This window comes from Diadema setosum, chromosome 9 (assembly GCF_964275005.1).
Source record: "Diadema setosum chromosome 9, eeDiaSeto1, whole genome shotgun sequence".
Taxonomy (NCBI): Eukaryota; Metazoa; Echinodermata; class Echinoidea; order Diadematoida; family Diadematidae; genus Diadema; species Diadema setosum.
This window is the reverse complement of record NC_092693.1, coordinates 36,143,543-36,167,985: the sequence shown is the minus strand read 5'-3', so window position 1 is coordinate 36,167,985 and position 24,443 is coordinate 36,143,543. Positions and strand designations below refer to the sequence as shown.

Genomic DNA, 24,443 nt, shown 5'->3' with positions numbered 1-24,443 from the left:
TTAGCATCGTGTTCATGTATTGGTATGGTTCAATATGATTATTTTGTCTTTATATCTATCCATCAGATATGCCCAGTGGGAGATGGTTACCTCTTCTTAGGCTCACGTCTTGGTAACTCACTGTTGCTGAGATACACAGAGAAAGTATCGGATACCAGCTCTTCAGGTAAGACATTCACCACATCAGTATCATATGATCTCTGGTTGTAAATGATGTCATAGAAATGAAAGAACAAGTATACACGAACAACAACAAGAACAAGTATGTCTGCTGTATTTAGCAGACCAAAGGAGAGAATATTCGATAGTAGTTTGGACATTTCATAAGAACTGGTGGGCATTTGTAGTTTTTTAATACCAAGTTGCAATGCCACATACAACATGGAAATATGTATTTACCGACCAATCAATAATGTCAGAACAAATCATGTTTCAGTCGAACATGTTTCACACACTTTGCTGTCACAAAACTACTTTGAGCTGTGTGGCAAGATATAATTTCAGTGAAAAGTTTGTTTGTTTATTTATTCTTATGCCTCCGCCACGAAGTGGTGCGGGAGGCATTATGTTTTCGGGTTGTCCGTCCGTCCGTCCGTCCGTCCGTACGTACGTACGTCCGTACGTCCGTACGTCCGTACGTCTGTACGTCCGTACGTACGTCCGTCCGCATTCGTTTACGCGATAACTTGAGTAATATTGACTGGAATTTTACCAAACTTGGTCCAAGTATATAGTATGATGGGGCAATTACTTGATTAGATTTGGGGGGAAATCGGCCAAAGGTCAAAGGTCAAAGGTCAAGGTCAAATCATGAAATTGTATTTGTTTGCGCGATAACTCAAGACTGGGTGAAGCAGCTTTCACCAAACTTGGTCCAAGGATGATGTATGATGGGGCAATTAGTTGAGTAGATTTAAGTGACATTGGCAAGAGGTCAAAGGTCAAAAGGTCAAGGTCAAATGCTAAAAATGTTGCTATTTTCCCCATATCTATGCAATGCCCGAAGGTATTTTCTTGAAACTTAGTGTAGACATGTACTACTGTGTAAAGATTCTCCAGAGAGTTTCATGTCATAAGGTCAAAGGTCAAAAGGTCAAAGGTTAGGTGAAAATGTTACAATTTCACTTTTCTCACAAATGGTTCAATGTATTTTCATGGAACTTGGTACATACACATGTACTGACTGGCAGGGATTATCTAGGGAACTTAGGGGTCATGGGTCAATAGTCAAGGGGTCAAAGGTCAAGGTCAACTCCTCAAAATTTTACTATTTCCCCCATATACTAGTATATTATGCAATGCTTGCATTATTAGTTTTAAAACTTAATATATACATGTATTACCTAATGGAGATTCTCTGGGAAATTTCCAGCCAGAAGGTCAAAGGTTAAGGGTCAAAGGCCAGGTTTAAATGCAAAAAAAAAACACCTATTTTGTACTGTACTTACACTCTTTCTTCATACCTTGAGAATTACTCAATGCATAAACTTATAAAAGGGACGGTCAGAAGTCAAGTAAAAATCCTCAATTCCCCAAATATGTGTACCTGCACTCTTAGACAATTATAGCAAACCCAGTTCAAGGAAAGTGAACATTCAAGATATTTCTGACAAACCTGTCATTTCAGTATTTTGCCATTTATGTGAAACTGTCATCACACATTGTGAAGACATTGTACTATACACCTATTGGGAGAATCATGCATTATGGCGGAGGCATCAGTCGCCATAGCGACATTTCTAGTTTTTTAATGAGGGTGACATATTACTTGATAGGTTGGAATGAATATCTGATGTGTTTATGTCTGTAAACTCTGTTTCTTGTTTGTAACAAATCCCTAACAGTGTGACTTAACCGTAAGAAAGCATGATGTGGTAATTCACAGATAGAGCACCAACTATTCTTCAAAACTTGTTCTTCGATCTCCCATGGAAAGCATTTATCCCTTTAGCCAGGCCCAGTTGTTTAAGCCATGAATTTGTCTTTGTTTGCCGCATTTGTTGCAAGACACTGAGATATCAACATGTTCTCTTTGACAGATGCTGTGAAGTCGGGGGACAAAAAAGCAGTAAGTCTGTGAATTCTTATTGCCACAGATAGTCTTTGTTATCAGACCCCTGCCTAATGAGATTTTTTTTTTGTTCATCTTCTTGTGTGATGTTTAGGAGATTTATGAAAATGAATTCTACTGATGAACAGTAAGTGACATTTTTTTTTTTCCCAGAAATGACAATTTGACAAATTACCAGTTGCATTTTTCTCTTTCAATAACATGGTGTATTTCTAAGTGTGTAAGCATTTTGTTTTAAGAAAAATCATGAGTTCACAACAAAATGAATCACACAGCTATTTTCTGTGCATTTTGTCTCTGTAATATAATCGTAAAGAGTGTTCTTTTCAGCATATGCCATGACTCATCAAACTGTCAATCTCCGTATTGTTGACAGGATGAACCTCCGAGTAAGAAGATGAGAAGTGACGATGCCAGTGATTGGATGGGTAAGAGAGTAGCTAAATCCTGTCTCATCATTACATCTCAGAAACGTCTTTGCAAAATATCTTTGTATTACTTATTCAAGTTTAGTTGTAAATGTTTGTTTAATGCATTACATTCTTATGGTGTATGTTGTATTGTTTTTCAATAAGTTCTAGTTTTATATCTAGTTTAAGTAATATATTTTGTACTTGGAATGTATTTTAGACCAGTATGCTTTTTGTAATATCCAATGTGCAATTGTACGAAGAATTTCCATTGTGGACAGTGAAGTAAGTCAATCAGTAAACTTGAAGACAGGATGTGACATGTGGCATGGAGATTACTGAAAGTCTTAATTCAGTGCTTCTGTCACAATCAGTTTAGGGAATGAGGGAGAAGATTTAGCATTTTGTTTTGTTTTTAATGTTTCAGCATCGGATACAGCATTTCTGGATGATGCGGACGAGCTTGAGGTCTATGGCAAGGAGATCCAAAAGACTGGCACCCACCTAGCTTCCTACTCATTTGAAGTAAGTCTAAAGCTTCTTGATGGCTACCTGTGTTTTTTAGTTCAGAAATGTCTGTTCTGGGGGGTGTTTCATCAACGCTTTCATGTTGTCGGCGCTGACCAATTTCAGCAAAATCCTTGGTTTTGATTGGCTGAGATGCTCTGGTCACTGACTGTTACTATGGTGATTCAAATTGTCAGCGCCGACAAATGTTGATGAAACACCCCCCTGATCTCTCAGGGAAAGAGATATGGTGGCATTTATAGACAGATTGCTGCTATTAATCCTGTCTGTACCAAGGATTTTGGACAGAGTGTACAAAGCTGTGGAGTTTTCTGTGCCAATTAGAAATCTAAGCACGCAAAGGGTTAATAGGTACACAGTTCTGTTGATGTTGCTGAAGCTTGTAGTGTCATCAGTGAGTATCCAAACTCGTGTCTGTCATGCTTCTAGGCATTCGAAAGGTCTAATGGCATGTAATACACACACTGACGGATTTGAGACATCAATGACTGGAAAAAAAAGAATCATACATATTTGGTTAGATCTGCGAAGGGCGTTATGTAAGATTTAGCTGTGTTGTCAGAAAGGATACTTAATTTCCCTTTATTGTCGGTAATAAAACATTTTTTTTTCCCCATCTGTCAGCCATAGAGTAGGAGATGTGATTTTTCCCTTTTCTCTGTCTGCTTGCAGTTTCCCAGTCAAATGAAAATTACATGACAAGGTGGAGAATTCTATTTAATCTAAGCTAAGCATTTGCAAAAAAGATTTTGATTCGATGTGTGAAATCTCGCGGACAACTTGAAGATTAAAATGTGATTTATCCCTCAATATAAAACTGTAGAGTGCATGTAGGAGCAATGGTTGCTTCTTTTCTCACAAATAACTCATCATGTGAAGAATCTACCTTGTTCAACTTGTTTCTGTTCACATGAATTGATTTCATGAATACTTTTTCTCTCTTTTTTGTTTTTTGTTTGTTTGTTTGTTTTTTTTGACACTCAGATCTGTGACAGTCTGCTCAACATCGGGCCATGTGGAAACATGATTATGGGGGAGCCAGCATTTTTGTCGGAGGAAGTGAGTATATATTGTGCAATACTGTTTGGTGCTCGAGCATTCTTTGCTGAAGAGAGTGAAACCAAATGAATAGAATGCAAGGAGTTTCATCAAAATTGGAAATGAAAGAAAGTCATGGAATTTTTAATTTTCACATATTTTCACACAACGGAAGGCGTACATGTGTAAAAAGAGAACTGCTCTGACAGTGGTGAGCTGTAAGTGAATGCTGGAAAAGTAGAAAAAATATTAATGGATGTAAAAAGAAAGTTTCACTGTGATGCTTATGTGCTTTCTTGGGATGCAACAACATCATGGAATGTGTAATAGTGAAAGTTCATTCATGTTGATAAAGTGATGCTTCTCTGAAATTGTTCACAATGCTCTTATCTGTTATTAGTGATTGGTTGCGCAATATATGCCTCCCTCCCTGGAGCAAGAGCTTTTACTTTATCAGGCAGAGATGCTAGTAATCATGACCGGATTCTACTCAGGATGAAGGGCATTGATCGTTTCTTAAATTAAAATGATTATCAGGGACCACCAAAAGTGAGTTGGATTAGTTAAAAAAAAAATACTGTTTTCATTATTCGATGAATAGAAAGTCAGTGTTGAAGAAATTTTGAAATTGAAGCAAAACTCTTGAAAGTGAGCAATGTTTTTAGGAAGGATCTCAGAAAAATATACTGATGGGATATAATGCTGATTTGAAATATTGCTATTATTTCTGAATATTAATACAGTTTCATACAGAGATTGATCCTGACCTGGAGCTGGTCACCACGTCAGGGTATGGCAAGAATGGTGCTCTCTCTGTTCTTCAGGTCAGTTAATTGTCTCTCTTGTCTTGTGCATTACTGTATATGCTGAAATTTTGTGGTGGTTTTGTTTCTGCGAAAGTTTTATTTTTGCAAATTCTGCAGAGGTTTTATTTTCTCGAAATTCAAAAATAGGCTCTCAATTGCAAAAATATTGACAAATATGAAAACAAAAATTTACCTGGCATGCAGTGTCCCCGGCCTTTACACTAGCATTTCAATATCAAATGACTACTAGAAGTAGAGCCCCAATGTCGTACATTATTTTACTAAAAGGGGTCTCAAGCATCATCTTGAGTACTAGCATTTTTAGCTCTTTCGTTTCAAGCACTGCTTTAGCAAAACGGTTTGAGAAGTCACACTTTCTTCTGAACATTTGTGTTATTTTGTTGGTGTTGCAATCATCATGATAATGAAAATAAGACCACAAGGCGTGAGATTAACCAGTCACGAAAATGTCAGTTCAACTGCCCTTCATGAATTTCTAAAATATCTGTACAGGAAAATGTAAGATAACTCCCTCTACAGAAATAAAATGATAAGAATGATTTATGTTTTAAACTATAAACTTGATGATATTTTACAATAACTGGAGAAATTTTGTGATAATTTGCCTTCCCCCTGCCATATCAGAGAACTGTGAGACCCCAAGTAGTGACCACATTCCAGCTTCCCGGATGTCTGGACGTCTGGACGGTCAAGAGTAACAAACAGGTTGGTGTCTCCTCTGTACATATTCACTCTGTTCGTACTTGTATCCATGGAAACCAACTGTCCATGGTGGTCTATACGTGTTGCATGTAATATGTTCATTTTACCAAACCAAAAAAAAAAAAGAAAAAAAACTTTTGTGAAGTTAATTCGCTGGGTGCTACTTTCAAAGTCATGGAGTCAGTATTGCCACATGAGTGAACAAGAGAGAAAGAAAAATATGATATTAGGATGCTTTGAGAAATGTACATCATATTTTGAACGCCTTTGGCAAGCATTAGAGGTATTAACCAGTTAAAGAACAAACACATGTTTACCATGATAGAGGGACTAGAAATTTGTATTGAAGACAGTTATATTTCTTCTTGTATTTACCTCTGTGTTCTTGTTATGGTTTTTCTTATTCTTGTTATTGTTTTTATTCTGTAATTATTCTTAGTATTATGATCATTATTGTTTCTATCATCATCATTAAGCAGCAACCAGAAGAAGACACAGAAGAGAAGGAAGCAGCCCAAGATGCCAAGGAGAAACATGCCTTCTTGATTCTCAGCAAACAAGAATCCTCCATGGTAAGTAGTGCATTAGCAAAAATTCTGCTTTCTTTCAGTCTTTGCATGATTTTGGAGACCTCAAGGAGAGTACCAATCCAGGTTTGAGAGTGTCTTTCAAGAAGCCACTTCTCTCCCGTTGTAATAATTTCACTACTGCTGGGAAAAGAAAAAGAAATGTGAACATAAACTACAGACGTCCAGAAGTAAGATAAGGGTCTTTTCTAAACCATGGAGAAACATACCTTCTTGATTGGAAGCAAGCAAGAATCCTCCATGTTAAGTAGAGCATTAGTGAAAATTCTGCTTTCTTTTGGTCTGTGTATGAGTATTGAGACCTCAAGGGAAATACCCCTGTAGGTTATGTGAGTTCCTCTTTCAAGGAGCTACTTCTTTCCTTTCATCAAAATTTGACTACCGTTGAAAAAAAAAAAGTGCAAAGGAAGAGAAAGATATGTGAACTTAAGCTACAAGTATCCAGCAAAAGATATTGGTCTCTTGTAAACCAGCTGCCGTTTCAAAGCCTATGACGGAAGTCGTACTATTAAGATTATTTCTAATGAATTAACAATTTTCCCTTTCATTTGCAAGTTTGCTATTCTGATCTGTTTGAAGGGAGTTTGTCTCGTGTTTGAAAAAACCTTCCAAAAAGAATCGTGGCTTTAATGTGTTCTTTAGAAGTAGGTGTACATACTGTGTGCTGCGTGTGTCGATACATCTGTGATTTTCGTGAAATTCAGGTCCTCCAGACAGGGCAAGAGATCACAGAGGTGGCGGCTGGTGGCTTCAGCACCCAGGGTCCCACCATCTTTGCTGGCAACATGGGCGAGGATCGCTACATCGTGCAGGTCATGAGTGGCAGCGTCAGCCTCATGGAAGGAGGTGGGTGATGATAATACAGTGCTTCTACAGCAGATGTCACTGCTATTGATTGCTTCTCAATGCGCTTTAAGGACGAAAGATAAAAGAGACAGCAAGACACTAGTAAATGCAAACATACAATTGTCTCGTTTAGAATGTCTTTGAAATAAGTGTATGTTCAGTACATTTTTCAACTTTGAAGTTGTGGCTGAGTCCTTGAGATAAGATGGCGTATAATTTCAGAGAAGAGTGGCAGTGTGAGCAACAGATTGTTCTCCATAAAACTTGGCCTGAGTAACAGGACAATCTAAAGATCTTTCTGAGCTGATCTGAGATTATTGGGAGGGCACATACTTCACTAAAGATTCACTGATATATTCTGGATCCATTGGAGGAAGACACTGGTAAATCAGGATCAGTACTTTGGATGTAGGAAGTGAAATGGTAGACAGTGACTGGCCTAGAAGAAGAAGAAGTCTTCTACTCCCTTGACAGGGAAGAGGAAAATAGTGGATGTAGGACAACGCAAAAACAGAGGGATGATCTCTCCTGCATCTACATGTATGCAAATGAGATAGAAAATGTTGCAATGGGATAGAAGTGTTTGAAGATTCAAGTTTGTATTCATCCCATGGATTCTTGCAGTGGAGCAGGTGCAGCACATCATCCTGGACGTTGGATCGCCGGTCGTCCACTGCTCCCTGGCTGACCCCTACCTCCTGATGCTGACGGAGACGGGAGCCCTCGTCCTCCTCACACTGAAGCCAGACCAGCAGGGGATGGGGCATCGCCTGCAGACAACCAAGCCACAACTCCCCCAGGTTGGTGGTCTCTGCTCCCCTGTCCCTCCTGATGAGAGCAATTTGAACATATGCACTAATACCTGTGTTTGTTTGTTTGTTTTTTTTTTTAAACATGATTGGATTGTGGCCCAACGTCTTTGTTTACTCTAAAACTAGAAATTTTTGTATGCGTGGAACTATCAAAATTATCAAGAGGAGCCAAGAGTCGTGAAAGTAGAATACACGCTTAAGTGTTTGTCTACACAGTGTGTTGAATGCTAGTGGCAATCATGAAAGATTCATGCTGCAATTAAGGCTGTTGTTTTATTGGTAGGCTTCAATTTACGAAAGTTTCGTGCTGTGAATGATTCTGGTCTTACAGTATTTTTTTTTGTATGTGCTCAATGAGTGGAACTCGATGCCTGTGTCATGTGTGCTCTAAAGAGGAAGTCAATATCAGAATGTTGTTTCTCTTTGCAGAAATCAAAGATTTTGACGCTCGCCACCTTCAAAGACAAGAGTGGAGTCTTCACAACAGCCTGTCAGTCAGCTGCTGGTGGAGAGAGTGGGGTGGCAGAGAAGGCAACCAAGATAGAACCAAGCATACGGGACACAAGGTAACAATGATACTGGAAATGCCAGTGAAGTGTTAATGTGATAATTCCTGAGATTCATTGCTATGGTGACAGTAATCAAACCCAGTTTTCAGAAGATTTTTATTTATTATTTTTTTTTTTTATAGTTTCAGTAGCAGGGTAAGTTACAATGAGTAAGTAAGATACAAACAATGTCCAACCCTGAGGGTTGATGCTTTCCAGAGAATTAAGTTTTGTTTGATAAGTCACAGCCTTTTCCTCTTTGCATGTACGCATCAGAATATACTAGAAGTTCATTGTAAATTTATTAAATGACCTCTGCTGCTAATGTAACTAATGACAGAACTAATTTTGGATTTGTACCTGTGCAAATTTACAGCCACCAGAGACTTCCAAGAACATTAAATGCCAGTGCTAAACATGAACTTGTTTTGTATATCTATTTATCTGTAGTATTTTTGTGCCTGTTAGTCATAATTTGATATATTGTCTTCTAGTACAATTGATGATGAGGATGAGCTGCTGTATGGATCTTCTGAACCTGTCAACTTCTCACCGGCTGTCAAGGTTGAAGAAAAGCCCAGGTATCATGATTCAGGCTTGCATGAATCATCTTTAATGTTTAGGTAGTTTTACTCTGCCCTAAAGTTTGTGTTATCACATCACTGAGATTGGTGTGAAAGAGAAACATACAGATACATTTCCCTCTTCTTCTGACACAACCTGTTTGTGATAGCATAGTCCATTGTACAGATATAAAAAAAAAGAAAATATGTCATCAACTTATTTGTACTTGAGTAGACCATTGTTTATGCTCAGCAAACTCCTGCAATATGATTCAGACATTTAATAGCAAGGGTTAGTGTCTAAAATTTTAATGTTCCATTTGTATGAAAGAGTGATATCAAAAGAAAAATCATGAATGGTATTGATAGTATTTTTTTCCCAAGCTACGTCATTCGGATGAAGTTGTTTATTGTACTTGTAGCTCACCAGAAAGGCATTTCTTAACAAAATTTCATGATTAAACTGGGTGTAGCAAAGTTTCTTGTGACATACAAGTAGATTTGCCATAAAGGAGATGTTGTAGTATTCGTTTTGAAAGATCTGGCAAAATTCACCTATGTATTTTGCTGTTGCATGCAAATAATCATTAGAGAAACATTTGTTTGTACCTTGCCAAATGGTATTTCTTACAAAAGGTAGTACCATCTACCCATATTCAGTTGGGCAGCCAATAGCATAATTGTATATTGTCGCCATTTTTTTTTTTACAGTTTGTATTTTGTTTGCTCGGTTGTGATCTTCCCAAAGCACATACTTTATAAACTTTAGTTTAGCAAAACTAAACATTTTTTTGATTGAAGTGTATACGGACAATCAACGAAACAGGTGACAAACTGCTACTCTCCAAAACTTTTTGGGGAGTTTTGATATAGAACATTTTAGAGGTTAATAAAGAGATTTATTTGTATTTTTGTTTGTTCATGTGACATTAGCAAGCTACAAATCTTGTGGAAAGACACAATTTCTATTCTGTTGGATAGTGCAGTCAGACCTCATTTGGGATATCGAGGAAATCTGATGTTCAGTAAAGGTGTACAGGGGGCTACTGTGATAATGAAGTCCTTGGGACCAACAGTTTTCATTCGGTGTATCAAAGTTTTCTTATATCCAAACAATAATCTATATAAAGGTATATAGATAATACTGTAAAACCAGAAATGTTTGTGTGAATTTTGATTTCGCAAATTTTGCGAGAGCCAAGATTTGCAAAATTAAAATGCACGCAAAAGTCCTTGTTTGCATTGGATGCCAGTGGCAATTCATGAAAATTGAATGCGGTGAAAAAGCCGCCAGCTACAATTCGTGAAAATTTGATGCTGCGAAAAAAAAAAATCTTGCTTTACAGTAATTGTTCTGTATTCTTATTTCCTGTGCCATGTTGTTTGATAATCACCTATAGCTTGAGCTCTGAGGAGACAGAGAAATCCATGATGGAGCCCAGCTACTGGTGTGTGTGCTGCAGAGAGAGTGGTCAGCTAGAGGTCAGTCACTTGGTCATTGTCAAACCACTTTATAACCACCTGAGTGTTGTGTCCTGGAGACTGTAGCACATTAATTTATAGATTGCATAAAGATGCAAAATGAATGAGTATATGGTGGAATGAATGATCAGGTGATATGCAGATACATTGAATACATTTAGTAGGATGCTGAACAGATGAATAAATAAATGATTACATGGCATGTAAAAGATCTAAATACACTCAGCAAAAAAAGAAAGTAAACGCTTTTTAGAGTTCAGATTTCTCAAAGAATATTTGGCTGAAAGCCAATGTATTATATACCATATTGAAGTTTGACTTGACAGAAAATTCTTATTTTTCCCCTTTAGTTTCCCAAATTGTTTTCTTAGAGGTAATAAAGAGATAAAAAGAACAAAAACTTATTTTTTCTATTTCATTCATGTCTCTCAATGTGTTAAACTGGTCTTTTGTTGTCAATGTTATCGTGAAGGGCATTTGCAAATGAAAGAGAACATGTCAATTTTTGCAATTTTCGATTTTGTGCCTTGGAGGACAAAAACGAATGTGCTCACTCATGCGTAAAGTTTTGTTTTCGATTAACCTATGAGCTTAATAGCCAATTAAATTACCTTTAATATGGTATATAATCCATTGATTTTCATAAAAATCTTCTATGAAAAATATGACCTCGAAAAAGTGTTTACTTTCTTTTTTTGCTGAGTGTAGAATATATTATAAATGTTCATGTGTATGTATATGTGTGTGTATAGTTTCCAGTTGTCTTGCTCTTGCAGTTTATCTTATGGGAGGATACAATAATATTATACATTTTTTTTTTTTGTAGATTAACAACATGACTCTACATGTATATATTGATTTTTACCTTCATTGGGGAAAAAATCTAAACAGTCATGTAATAAAGAGGATGTTGCTTTCAAGAATAACAGAGTGAAAAAGTCTACAAATTGCAATGAGATTATTGTCTTTCAAATAGTCTTCTGCCTACTATTTCATTACATGTAAAGTTGTGTTGTTGTTGTCCTTTTAGATTTACAGTTTGCCTGACATGGCAGTGGTGTTCCTGGTCAAGAATTTCCCCATGGCAACCAAAGTTCTGGTGGACAGTGGCTCGACCTTCACCTCAGGGTCAGTATCACTGTCCAACTACTTGCATTGGTTTCGCCTTGTAACAATCTAGAGTGCCAGGTGTATAAATCAGTATGCTTCACTTCACTCTGTGAAGTTTTAAGAATCAAACATAAGTATATCTGCAGTAACTTCATTATGATGCCATTGCTGGCTGTATGAATTTGTTTTTTTGGTTTTTTTTCATGCCAGGAATGCTGTGGATTGCATGAATGCAATCTTGAGCACTGAAGTGTAGGGCATATGAGATGATAAGGGAAACCGTCAATATCTGTGGTGTGGTGGCAGCATAAGCCATTGATGTTGATATGTTTACTTGTTTGTTACCTCCGCTATAAGGAAGTTTAGTTTTTGTCGGCATTTGTTTGTTTGTTTGTGGGCCAAATAACTCAAAATCTTGTGAAGGAATTTAGATGAAACTTGCAGGAAATGTTGATAATGACACAAGGAACAATTGATGAAATTTTGTTAGTGATTCGGGAATTTTTATGGATTTTTGAAGGATTTTTTTCTCTTTGGCAGATAGGGTCAGTGAACTTAGGAATTCAAGCTGCGCGAATTTGAGGTTTTCATGTGTGCACTTCAGCGCGTTCTCTGCTTGGGTGAGGTGCCATGCAGATGGAAGCTGATGACGTAAACAAAAGGCTTTTATATTGGGAAATTGGGTGATTTTCAGTGTGCGTGTATGAGCGGAGATAAGCTGCTTGGTGGAGGTCTGCGCTCTCTGAGTGCTTTTTTACTTTCTTTATTTGTCTGACTGTTTTTTTGTATTTGTCCTTGCCAGGGATCAGACCCAGCAGCACGAGATGTTGCAGCAAGTCCAGGAAGTCATGCTCGTCGGTCTCGGACACAACTCCAGAAAGATCTACATGCTCGTGAGACATTGATTGCAATTACGATATATCTTCTCATTGTGCATTATTGGTTCCATGACATTTGCTCCTGCCACAACTGATCCCGCGATAATTGCTCTCATGAAATATCTGCATGCTAAGCCAAGCCTGATTCTACCCACAAACATGTAACCCTAACGCCAGTCCTCACATCAAACTACTTGCAAAATCCTGTCACAACCCTATTAAAGTCCTTTGAGAAAATAAGACCCGGGCCCTGTTTTATGAAGAGGAAAAATTGATAATAAAGTTGATTTCTATGATAAGTCTATGGCAGCCTGTTTGTTAAGGAAATTTAAAATCGATTTTATCTTTTGACAAAACAGGGCCCAGAGCAATTGACGCAGGAGCAAATGTTGTGTCACTGCAGTATCATAATCATTGTCATTTTCCTGGTCATACATTAAAGTCGAACGATTGTCACCCCTAATGGTACGTTATTGCGTAACTCTTCCGAACGAACGAAATTTGTGCATGCAATTGCGCAATGCCAGACTGCAGTGCTATCCATAAATGTGTGGGACAGTGCTGCCACTGAGACATGTGTGTGTGTGTGTACGCATCATACACAAACATTGTGGCCGCGAGCTCTGGTGATGGGAGGAGAGAGGCCAGAAGACGCGTGGCTCTTTTGGCCTCTCTTCATGCGCATGCGCACTGTGAGTGTGCGTCCATTCGGCACTGATCAGAAACTCTTGTGGCTCGGACAGCCATTTTGGGTCAGGTGATTTAGAGCCCAGCGTGTGTTCGCTGATCCATTGAGCCAGCGCTATTTTCATTCGGTGTCAGACATTTGATACAGAATGGGGGGAGGCAGCGTTTTGCATTCGTCTCCGTGCCGCACAAACCACTCGCCACGATTGTAAGGCTTTAATGGGTGATATGGACTAGGTAGAATAGTTGAACTCTAAGTTTGATGTACCCAGAGCTTTTTTTGTTTTTGTTTTTCAAATTCAGTTGTAAACATTGAAGTATGAAAAAGACAAGAAAAGGGACGGCAGAGAAGAACCATCAATTATTGATGTGTTGATTGTGAATTTTATTGCTTTAAAGGTCTTATAACGTACATCCAAGTTTCAATTATATTCATTAGGTATAATTCAAGATGATTGTAATTTTCTAAGTGGTGTTGTTATGAATTCATATTCCATTGTCCCAATATGGAATTGTTTTCCTTCTTCCTCCAGGCTCTGGTTGAGGATGATCTTTTGATTTACGAGGCCTTCCCGTATCACAGTGTCGTGCAGGAAAACAGACTCAGAGTCAGGTTCAGGAAGGTCAGTTTTCACTTCGTAGGCCCTGCAATGTGTATGACACTTCAGAACAGGAATTTCTGATTGGCCAAAATTCAAACTGCTGCCTTGACATAATTGATGTGTGACGACTGCACAAATGATACTTTAAAAATGTATATGTGCGATTGTGAGTAATTTGTATTTAAATTTCCAAAGCTTTTTAGCTCATGAACTCGTTCCGCATTTTTTCTTTTCAAGCATAATGCATATACATATATTAGATAATAATATACCTAAATATATATCATGAACACGTTGGTAAAACATAATTGATATGATACATCAATATATGTGTGTATGTGCAGGTATATACGTTAATGTCAAAGAACCTTGAAATGCAACAAAACATGCCCATCAATTTGCACCGTAGGCACATCACTTTGTGACACCACAAGCATCAGAAGTGATGGAATATGCCATTTGACTATATTCACAATCATCTCCCTTCTCAATATGAAATGCAAGTTTCCAATCATACACTTAAACTTTCATCCTTGTAGTAGAGCAGATAAGCCCTCAAAATCACGTGAATTGTGCAAAATTTGACTAAAGCATGAAACTTTCACCAGTGTTAGTACATACCATAAGATTTATTTTAAGATCGGGAGGTAAGTCTGATTTGACCTCTGATGACCTCCAGAGGTCAATGTACTTTAGATATCAGAAAATCGATGTTTTTAGACATTTGCAAATGATATATGTGGTTATGTTGCACTAAACATGCATTTATACCACAGAGAAATCATTTCCAGATTCAACAGAGCACTGACAGGTTTTTACCTTTGACCTCTGATGACCTCCAGAGGTCAATGAACTTTAAATATCAAACCATCGATGTTTTTAGACATTTGTGAATGATATATGTGGTTATGATTCACTAAACAGGCATCTATACTTCAGGGAAACCATTTTCTGATTCCACAGAGCATTGACAGGTTTTAACCTTTGACCTCTGATGACCTTCGGAGGTCAATGACCTCAAAATATTATATTGATCTGTGATGTCATTGGTTAATGGTAACCATTGTTAAGATGTACAAAACAAGCATATCTGTCTTACAATGAAATTGTCTTCATATTCTAAAGAGCAGACAGGTTTCTACCTTTGACCTCTGATGACCTTGAGAGGTCAATGACCTCAGAATATCAGAATATTGAAGTATGACATCATTGGTGAAAGGTCAAACATGGTAAAGATGTACAAAACAAGCATATCTGTGTACAATGACATGGTCTTCATATTCCAAGGCACACAGACGAGTTTCTGCCTTTGACCTCTGATGATCTCGAGAGGTCAATGACCTCAAAGTATCAGAATAGTTTGGCATCATCAATGGTAAACACGATGATGTTTTAGAGAGCACTCGTAGGCCCTGTATATTAACGAGCCATTACCGTTCACCTATGAAAATCACACAAGGTCAAATACCTCGAATTAAATGTGAGGATGTTAATATTGATATTGCGATAGTTAATAGTTCATAATTGTTTATAATGTAGGGCTTACAAACCATGCATTTCTGTTACCAAAAAAGTGGCTACTCGTTCCGCAGAACTTTTCAGGTAATTATCTAAGTCGGGTATGTGCACAGAGCAAGGGGTGTCGATCTGTTTTCACGTGGGGGGGGGGGGAACTTGGAAAATATATAAAAGCATAAGTTCATGGTGCAAAGGAATGAAGCGGAGGGGGAGGGGGAGGATGTGGGTGGGGGATTGGATTTTTGCAGGTTTAGACCTGAAATCAGTGATTCAGTGTAGCTCTTGTTTAATGTGTGCGTCATCACTTATACGGAAGTTGATGGGGTGTGGGCGCATCTCACCTACCCTCCTCCCAAAGACGAAGTTTTTTTTTTTTTTTTAAAGAATCTGATGCATACGTTTTGGGGAATATTTGGAAAATTATGGATCACCAAGGTGTACCAAGTCTATATGGATGGGAACCCAGCAAGCGCAGCGTTGGCGAGGGTAGGGTATTCCACTCCCATTCGACAGAGCTCTTGTATTTTGAGAAATGAGATTCAACGACCTGGCACACAGGCACTTTTGAAGGAATACCTCGAAATTGTATCAAAAAGGTTTAGTAAGTCAGCCATCTATGGAGGAAGACCAATCGACAGAAGGATGTGGGTGGAGGTATCCCCCTCCCACATTATGGAGCTTTTGCATTCTTTTGTTTGCAATTCAATGATCTCGTGCCACTCTTGGTTGAACTACCATTTTGAAAAAAAAAAGTCCATACCCAAATGTGTAGCCATAATCAATGCATGGAGGAGAGGTTGATACAGCGAGAGGAGGGTATGAAAGGGGCTGTCCCCCAATCCTTCCCATGCGAGGGAGCCTTTGCAGTAAGAATAGAAATGTAAAAAAAAAAATCTAGTATACACATTTATGATGGAATATTTGGGAAATTATCAGTAAAAGGAGTGTACCAAATCTAAGGGTAGAAACCGAGGAGGGATTGTTAATTGAAAGATACACTACCCCCTCCAACAAGAGGGATTTTCTTTAATATGTCGGAACTGAAATTAAAGATCTAGTACATACTTTGTGATGATATAGAACAAAAAATGGGACAAAAGCACTGAGCGTATATGGAAGGGGACATAACGAAAGATAGTGTGGGGGAGGGGGTATGCAAAGGAGATTCTGCCTTTTAATCTGGTGCATACTATAGCTGAAATGTTCAGTGACAATTCATTTTCTGTCAAAAAAGTGAAGAAAAAAATCTTAATCTCAGGAAATACTTGGAGGCAAAGTTTTATGTCCCCACCATTCCCCCTCCCATATTTTCTCGGGAGGCGGGGCAAATGCCTCTTGCCCTCCAAAATGAACAATCGTGCATAATGTTATATAGGAAAGCCTTTTCATCTTTGGAATTCAAATAAAAATATCTCTTAAAAACATTTTTCATAGAATAAGGGAAATTATCATTCCCCAAAGTATGTTATATCTGTGGAAGGAACCAAGCAGGGTGAAGGAGTCTATCGAAAGGAGATATCCCCTCTCACAGAAGGGAGATTTTGCATTTCAGAATTAAATTCCGAGGCACACTTAAAGTGAAAAACTTGGGCAGTTTTTTGTCTAAAAAGCAAAAAACAAAAAACAACCAAAACTAACAACAACAAAACATAGTCCACATCTCAGAATTTAATGGGGTGGGGGTCAACTATCCCTGCCACCACCCCACCCCTCCTCCAAACTGATGCCCCGGTATGTGCATGTGTTTTATTCCACTTGTTGAAAAGAAGAGAGAGTTTTAAGAAACAATATTGTTCAGTGGTCGCTATCCCAGTCAAGTTAATTGTTTATCAATAAGGTGATTTCCTTCACCTGTATACCTTAAAGGGTGTGTACAGTTCTGGTCGAGGTGAGGATTTAGCTTTTAACGTTTTGCGAGATATTCAGAAACCACTCTATGAGATGTCAAAGAGCATGCAATTCTAAAGGGTATCAAAAGTTCATTTGATGAAAATCAGTTTTGAAATGGCTGAGATATCCAAAAACAATGTGAAACAAAGAGATCCTAATAAAGTTGTGGCCTGTCACCTTTTATTATTATCACTTTTTTGGATATCTCAGCCATTTCAAAACCAATTTTCATCAAATAAACGTTGAATCCTTCTTAAAATTACATGCTCTTTCAAATTTCATAAGAGGTTTCTCATTATCTCACTTAGAAGTGTTCAAAACATGAATCCCTTACCTAAACTAGTACTGTGCAGTCCCTTTAAGATGATGTAGGCCTGGTATTTGCCTTGCACGTTATTACATCTATTTCTGTTTTAGTATTCTCGTTTATATTTTGATGTGAAAGTTGTTTACTTTGCCACGATTTTATTTGTAAATAGAAAAAATAATCCAAGACTGAAAATGAAACTGATACAATATTTAATGATTGACATGATGCACATATTGTGTATTTCTATAGCAATAAAAGTGAGCAATTCAAAAGGCGTGTACTCATTTCACATGAACATTAGCGATGATCCTCTGACCCCTGGAGGATATTGAAAGATATGCATCAAAATGTAAGAATATTGATGTCTGTTCTCATTGGTTTGTAATGGCCAGCTGCTTATGAAATAATAATTATATTTAAAAAAATGCATTTTGTGTGTGTGTGTGTGTGTGTGTGTCCAAAATTGTATGCAGAGTATTCCACACACAGTTCAATTTTGACTTCCGTCTAGGACAATGAGCGGTTACTTTTTTCTCAACTACACTGTAATATCAAAATCTATTGAAAAAAACACGGCGGCGGCTGGGTCTAACACATTATCATTCCTTTTCGTTGGAGATCCATGCGGGATGGTCAAAACAAACATAAAAAATAGATATCTCAGACCTAATTGTTATAACAAAGCATCATATCCTCATATACCCAACCCAACCCTCTATGCCCAGACAATGTAAACCACCCCATGGACTTACTTGGAGCTTTAGAATATCCTTTGTCAACAGAGAGAGACATCCAAACCTTTGCAGTGCCGACTAAGATCTGCCATGGAACTGATTGGTATTGGCTCTGCATCATTGACAGCAGATCTCGTTTCCTATTCTCCTTCTTCTTCATTATACTGTGTAATCTTGTAATATTCTGCCATGGAGCCTTTTCTTAATTGGTTAAAGAAGGTATCCAAAGAGCTATATGAAGCAAAAAACAACAAACAAATGCAAAAACAAAAAGAGAGACATATGTATCTTTAATAACAGAGCTCATTGAGTATCTCTCTCCTGAAGTGTTTCAAAGAGATACAAGAGACAGTGGCCGAAAGTAGCCGCCACCTTTTTTGGGAGTAGGCCTACTTTGTGTTCTTGCAAATGATGCCGGACATTTTTGGTCATTTGCCCTTTTTGAAGAATGCAGCAATAGAGCCACAACTTCCTGCGGAGTGAATATTGTGGGGTTCTGAATTGATGCAGAACATCATCGCTGAATTTGCCTGAGCTGTACTTTCTTACAGGGATTGCCATTGTAGTTTTGTTTTGTTTTGCTTTGTTTTGTTTTTCAAGTGTGGCTGTAACACTGCTTGTTTTGCATATGATGGTCATTGCAGCTAAAGAGTGCATATCTTCTCTGGATCATTCCAAACTTCATGATGTTTCACCTGGGTGAGTGGATCCCAGATGATGCATGCATATTCCAGGACAGTCCTGAGCGGCATGGAGTAGCAAAACACCTGAACTTTATGATACTCGTATCTTCGTCTGGAGAGAGTCTTTGGTTGAAGTATAACCTTTTTAAGCTGCTGTGGCGATTTGATTCCAGCTGAGCCTCCTATTGGAACTCCAAAATATTTTGCACAATCCGCTTTCTCCATGGTTTGCCATGAATGCTTATCTATTCCCTGGGTAGGTCTCGGATGGCAATAGCTAGTTGCAATACACAGGATTGCTTCATGTGGAATGCATGTTGGGCCTCACAGTATGTCGAAGTTTTCAAGATGGTCCATGATGTCGCAGCTGTGGACTGTATACTCCAGGACCATGAGTCATTCATCGCAGTCATACTGTAACAACCCACCAGCTTTACACTGGCCAATACAGGCCCACCAGCTGGAAACTATGCAAATATTGCCCATGAGCTTGACACTTAGGCAAACCAGTCCCATAATGAGTCCGACAAATGGGGGAAAAGATCTATGAGACTTACACTGAATAGATTAAACACTCTGTATATCAGTCTCGTGGGCCTTGTTTTCCTCGAGTGTCGAGATAATGGCCATATTTGCCTATATTTGCTAGTCTACATAACTAACCCAAACATAACAGTTGTATTTGAGGTCACTGCCATCACTCAAGAAACTTAAGCTTATTTCTGAAGTAATTGACCTCAAACATTTCAGAGACCTGTTACTATAAACCAATGCTCTGTGGAATATGCATACATACTTTGATCAAAACATCAGTGCGTGATTTGTACATGATTAAGCATTTTTTACGATTACACCAATGAAGCCAAACATCAATACAGGTAAGCCTACACATGTGACCTCAGTGACCTCTCATTGTCCTGAGAGGTCAAAGTTGGATATAATGCACAGGCTAATGACCAATGTTCCATGGAATGACAAGATTCTTCTATTATAGCATACATGATTGTACATCGGGTATTACAAAGTTGACCATTGACTATACATAGAATATCAATATTCTGATATTTTGAGGTCATTGACCTGTCACCTTCCTCAGAGGTCAAAGGTAGAGACACGTGAGTAATTTCTCTTGTTCTGTGGAATAGGAAAACAATTCAATTGTAATACAAATGAATATAACATCTAAATCATGTTTGTCATCAACCAATTGCACCAAATATCAATGTTCTGACATTTTGAGGTCATTGGCCTCGTCATAGGTTATCTGAGGTCATCAGAGGTCAAAGGTAGAAATCTGACTCGAAAGGCTCAGTGGAACATTGAGGCAATTCCTCTTACAAAAATTAGTTTTTAGTACATAATTATCGTGTTTCAGTTATGAGTGACGCATTAAAATATCAATTTTCTGACATTTTGAGGTCATTGACCTCTGAAGGTCATCAGAGGTCAAAGATAGAAACCTGTCAGGGCTCTTTGGAATATAAAGACAATTTCACTGTGACAAAAATTAAGTTTTAGTACATCATTACTGTGTTTTATCATTAACCAATGATGCAAAATATCAATTTTCTGACATTTTGAGGTCATTGACCTCTGGAGGTCATCAGAGGTCAAAGGTAGAAACCTGTCAGGGCTCTGTGGAACATAAAGACAATTTCACTGTGACAAATATTAAGTTTTAGTACATCATTACTGTGTTTATCATTAACCAATGACGCAAAATATAAATTTTCTTAGATTTTGAGGTCATTGACCCCAGAGGTCATCAGAGGTCAATTCAGACTTACCTCCCTATCTTAAAATTAATCTTATAGCATGTACTAACAATGGTGAAAGTTTCATGCTTTAGTCAAATTTTGCACAATTCTTCGGCTTATCTGCTCTACTATTGGTTGTTTGGTCTTCTGATAAGTAAACCCCTATTTTGTGGAGTCACTCCTAATGAACGTCCATTGTACATCTCTCTGTGTCCCCAGGTGCCCCACAACATCCTGATGAAAGTGAAGAAGACTAAGGGGGCCAAGAAGACGGCAGACGGAGCCGGCAAGCCCGAGACGGACTCCGAGGTGGAGGGCAGCGAGCAGACGAAGCCGACGAGACGCATCAGCCGATTCAGAGAATTCCACAATGTCTCAACATACTCAGGGGTGCGCAACCTCCTCACCTTCTTCCCACCTCCCCTCCTCCCCCATCCCCCTCCCTCTTTCTGTCACTAATTTGAGGCGACATCTTTAAATTTCAACAATATTTGATGAACTGTCATATTTCGCAGAATGGATATTTGTCCAGAGGTTTAATTAGGTTGTATTTTTTCTGGTCTTGCTGGAAGATGCTTGCCATTGACATGTTTGGGCGGCCAACCATCACTTGTGTTCTGAAAAGACGAAGGAGCATGTAAATTTTAGAAGTGTTTCCCCTAATTGTCAATCAAAAGCCATCCGATATTAGGATTAAAGCCACACCTCATACAGAGACTGTCAAGGTACAACTTTTTCATCTCTTAGATTACGATAGAGTAATACACTTGGAAGAGTAATATGTCAAGCAATCCACTACAACAAATATTTATAAATATGGGGGCCTGTTTCATAAAGTTTGATAGTAGATTTCGTATGCAATTCATAGAAAGTTATGCTCGATCTGCTATTAAATCTGTACTTTAAATCAGGCATAAGTACCTTTTATATGAAACACACTCATGATAAGTATTATTCTTAAACTCGATTCACTGAGTTATGCTCAATGTATCAAGCATAAGATCAATCCTAACTCTGTATGAAGCAGGGCCCAGGCCTCAAAAATAAAAGTGGCGAGCTAGTCTAAGATCTCTGTAAGATTACTGCCAGAAAAGTGAGCTGAGAACTAATGATGAATTCAAGAGGGATGTACTTAATGTTTACTGTATGAAAAATGGAAAGAAGGAAAGAATTTGTGTGTTAATGGAATTCAACTTTTACCACCAAGTACAATAATGTGCTTACATCTGTATGTTCATTACGTTTGAACTGTCTGTTTTTATATTTATCGAGACGCATACAGCTTCTTTCCCTTTCTTTCCTTCCTTTTCCACCCTACTCACTCCTCTTCTTCTTGTCCTTTATCCTTACATTTCTCCTGCTCTCCCTTTGTGCCTCCCTTTTCTTCTCCCCCAGCCTTTGTTTCTTTGTTCTCCTGTCTCCCCCTCACTCTGTTCCTGTCTCAGCCTCACACTTCATGTAACATTCTCTATCTCTCAACATTCCTCATTCCACGCCTCCTCTCTTCTTCTTCTATACCCTTTTTATTAGCTGAAAGGGTTGTGATATGTCAATAATGGAGGATATAAGATACATATATATGTAAACCGGGTTTGTTTTTTTCACTCAATTGTTTTTGTTGTAATATGATTTATATACTGAATATATTGCCACTACTGATGTACTGATGATATGTTGTTGTTGTTGTAATGATTGTATTTTGTTCGTGTTTTGTATATGTAAGTTAATGTCTCACTGTATTTTTATCGATGTAAATCAGACGCAATTCAGCCATTCGGCTGCGAAGTTTGATGATCAATAAACCATTCATTCATTCATTCATTCCCAGGTTTTCATCAGTGGATCTCACCCATACTGGCTGTTTGTCACCACAAGGGGCGCCCTTCGGATGCACCCGATGCCGATCGATGGGGCTATCTCCTGCTTTGCCTCCTTCCACAATGTCAACTGCCCGCATGGTTTCCTCTACTTCAACCGAAAGGTAGAAAGCCACATTTGGTGCCAGGGACAAGCGTTTTTCATGTAAAGCCAGAATATAGTTTTGTGGCACTGCGAGATAATGATTTTCTCTTTTTTCCCCCGGATTATGCAAGAGAAAAATATTTGAAATGCTTGCAAGGAAGGTTTATGCATAAAGATTTCTTTTGGACCAAAGTTTAAACTGTTGTATTTCCGATGACACGACATTTACTCCTGCGACAATTGCTCTGGTCTTATTTTCTCCAAGGACCTAGGGTTAGGGTTAGGGTTATGTTTGTGGGTAGGTCTTATGTTTGACTTAGTGTTCAGGTATTTCGTAGAGCAATTGTCACAGGAGCAAATGTCACGGAACCTTATTTCCAGCGTAGCTTGTTTTCATAGAATATAAACAGTATAAGAATAAACAGATTGAACGTATAATCCTTTTCATGGAGAGCAAAAAAAGCAAAAAAATTCCCTTCATTCTTGTAACTTACCATATCAAAGGCTGGTAAATTCTGAATTAAATCAAGAGAGAATGAAGGTGAGATGAGGCATTGGGTATTTGTTCAAACATCATTGTCTCACTGCCATGAACTGGCTTTAAGCTTAGTGGTAGTGCTGCTGCCCAGTAAGCAGTAGGAGATGCAGGTTCAAATCTCATGCTAGTTCCTTGTTTTTCACCTGGTGTTCATAATAAAACAGATTAAGCATACAGTGCCATTCATGGAGAGTGAGAGTAAGAAAAAATCTTTGTAAAAAGTTTATAGCCAAATAAGATGATGGTTGATTTATGATGTCCCCACCTAAAAATCGGTGAGATATGTTTCAGATATATTGAGCCAAATCAAATGAATTTATGACTGTACATTGAATGGCTCAGTGCATCTGTGTGCTTGTTTTGTTTTTGTTTTTTGGTGACAAGACATATGCTCCAGCGACGGTTGCTCTGGTCTTATTTTTTCCGAAGACTTAGGGTTAGGGTTAGGATTGTGATAAGATTTTATTTTGAGTTTTGTGTGGGGATTAGGAGTAGAGTTAGGGTTATGTTTTTGGGTAGATCTTATGTTTGGCTTAGCGTGCAGATATTTCATCGGAGCAATTTTTGCAGGAGCCATTGTCATGGAACATTTTTTTATTTATTTATTTTTTTTTACCTTGCTATCTTCCCCACCAACCTCAACAGGGTGAGCTGCGGATATGTGTCCTCCCGTCACATCTGTCCTACGACGCCCCCTGGCCAGTCCGGAAGGTGCCCCTCAGGTGCACCCCCCACTTTGTGGCATACCACGTGGAGACCAAGGTAAGGAGAAACTCAGTAGGGAAACATGTGTGTCAGTTTTTGCCATGTGGCATGGAATTGCATTGCAAAATGTTTTTTTTTTTTTTTTTTTTTTTTCAGATACCCCTCTCTACCTAACTCTTTATATTTACTGGATGATTTTGAAATGACAAGTTTTCTGGGAGCATTCTTTTTGAATTGTGCCGAGAGGTGCTTATCTGTGCATTATATCACACCCTTGTGACAATAAAATCGAAGGGATGCAACTAGAAAAAAAAAATGAAGAAGAGGAACTTTTCTTGCAAGTCTTGCAATTGTAATAATAAATGAATAATTGTGAGACACCAAAGGAAAGACAATCTGAGGTAGTAATAAATATATAGATAAAGGTGCCACATAGTCGCTTTCAAAAAGTCACTATATCATTGCAGAGGATGAAGACATTCTTAGAAATTGCCATGAATACCAGATATCAATCACGCATCAGATCAAAATTTCCACCTAACCCATTACTAACTGAACTGCCCGAAACCGCCTATCAGATTACTCCCTAAAATGCCCGAAACCGCCCAAAACTGCCTGAAACCACCCGAAACCACCCATTAGCTCTTTAAAAAAA

General features: G+C 38.2%; 1 protein-coding gene across 1 annotated transcript in view; it reads left to right on the top strand.

Moving 5' to 3' along the window:
• The window catches only part of LOC140233151 (cleavage and polyadenylation specificity factor subunit 1-like), a 43,376-nt gene that overhangs the window by 3,051 nt on the left and 15,882 nt on the right, over positions 1–24,443 (top strand). The window contains exons 4-22 of the mRNA XM_072313268.1: positions 67–166; positions 2,040–2,068; positions 2,448–2,499; positions 2,909–3,006; positions 3,994–4,068; positions 4,791–4,871; positions 5,499–5,579; positions 6,053–6,148; positions 6,868–7,009; positions 7,634–7,809; positions 8,251–8,387; positions 8,864–8,950; positions 10,333–10,414; positions 11,445–11,542; positions 12,327–12,417; positions 13,623–13,712; positions 20,803–20,973; positions 22,412–22,564; positions 23,729–23,845. Of these exons, the coding sequence (XP_072169369.1) occupies positions 67–166; positions 2,040–2,068; positions 2,448–2,499; positions 2,909–3,006; positions 3,994–4,068; positions 4,791–4,871; positions 5,499–5,579; positions 6,053–6,148; positions 6,868–7,009; positions 7,634–7,809; positions 8,251–8,387; positions 8,864–8,950; positions 10,333–10,414; positions 11,445–11,542; positions 12,327–12,417; positions 13,623–13,712; positions 20,803–20,973; positions 22,412–22,564; positions 23,729–23,845 (1,956 nt within the window). The remainder of the gene's footprint in view (positions 1–66; positions 167–2,039; positions 2,069–2,447; positions 2,500–2,908; positions 3,007–3,993; positions 4,069–4,790; positions 4,872–5,498; positions 5,580–6,052; positions 6,149–6,867; positions 7,010–7,633; positions 7,810–8,250; positions 8,388–8,863; positions 8,951–10,332; positions 10,415–11,444; positions 11,543–12,326; positions 12,418–13,622; positions 13,713–20,802; positions 20,974–22,411; positions 22,565–23,728; positions 23,846–24,443) is intronic.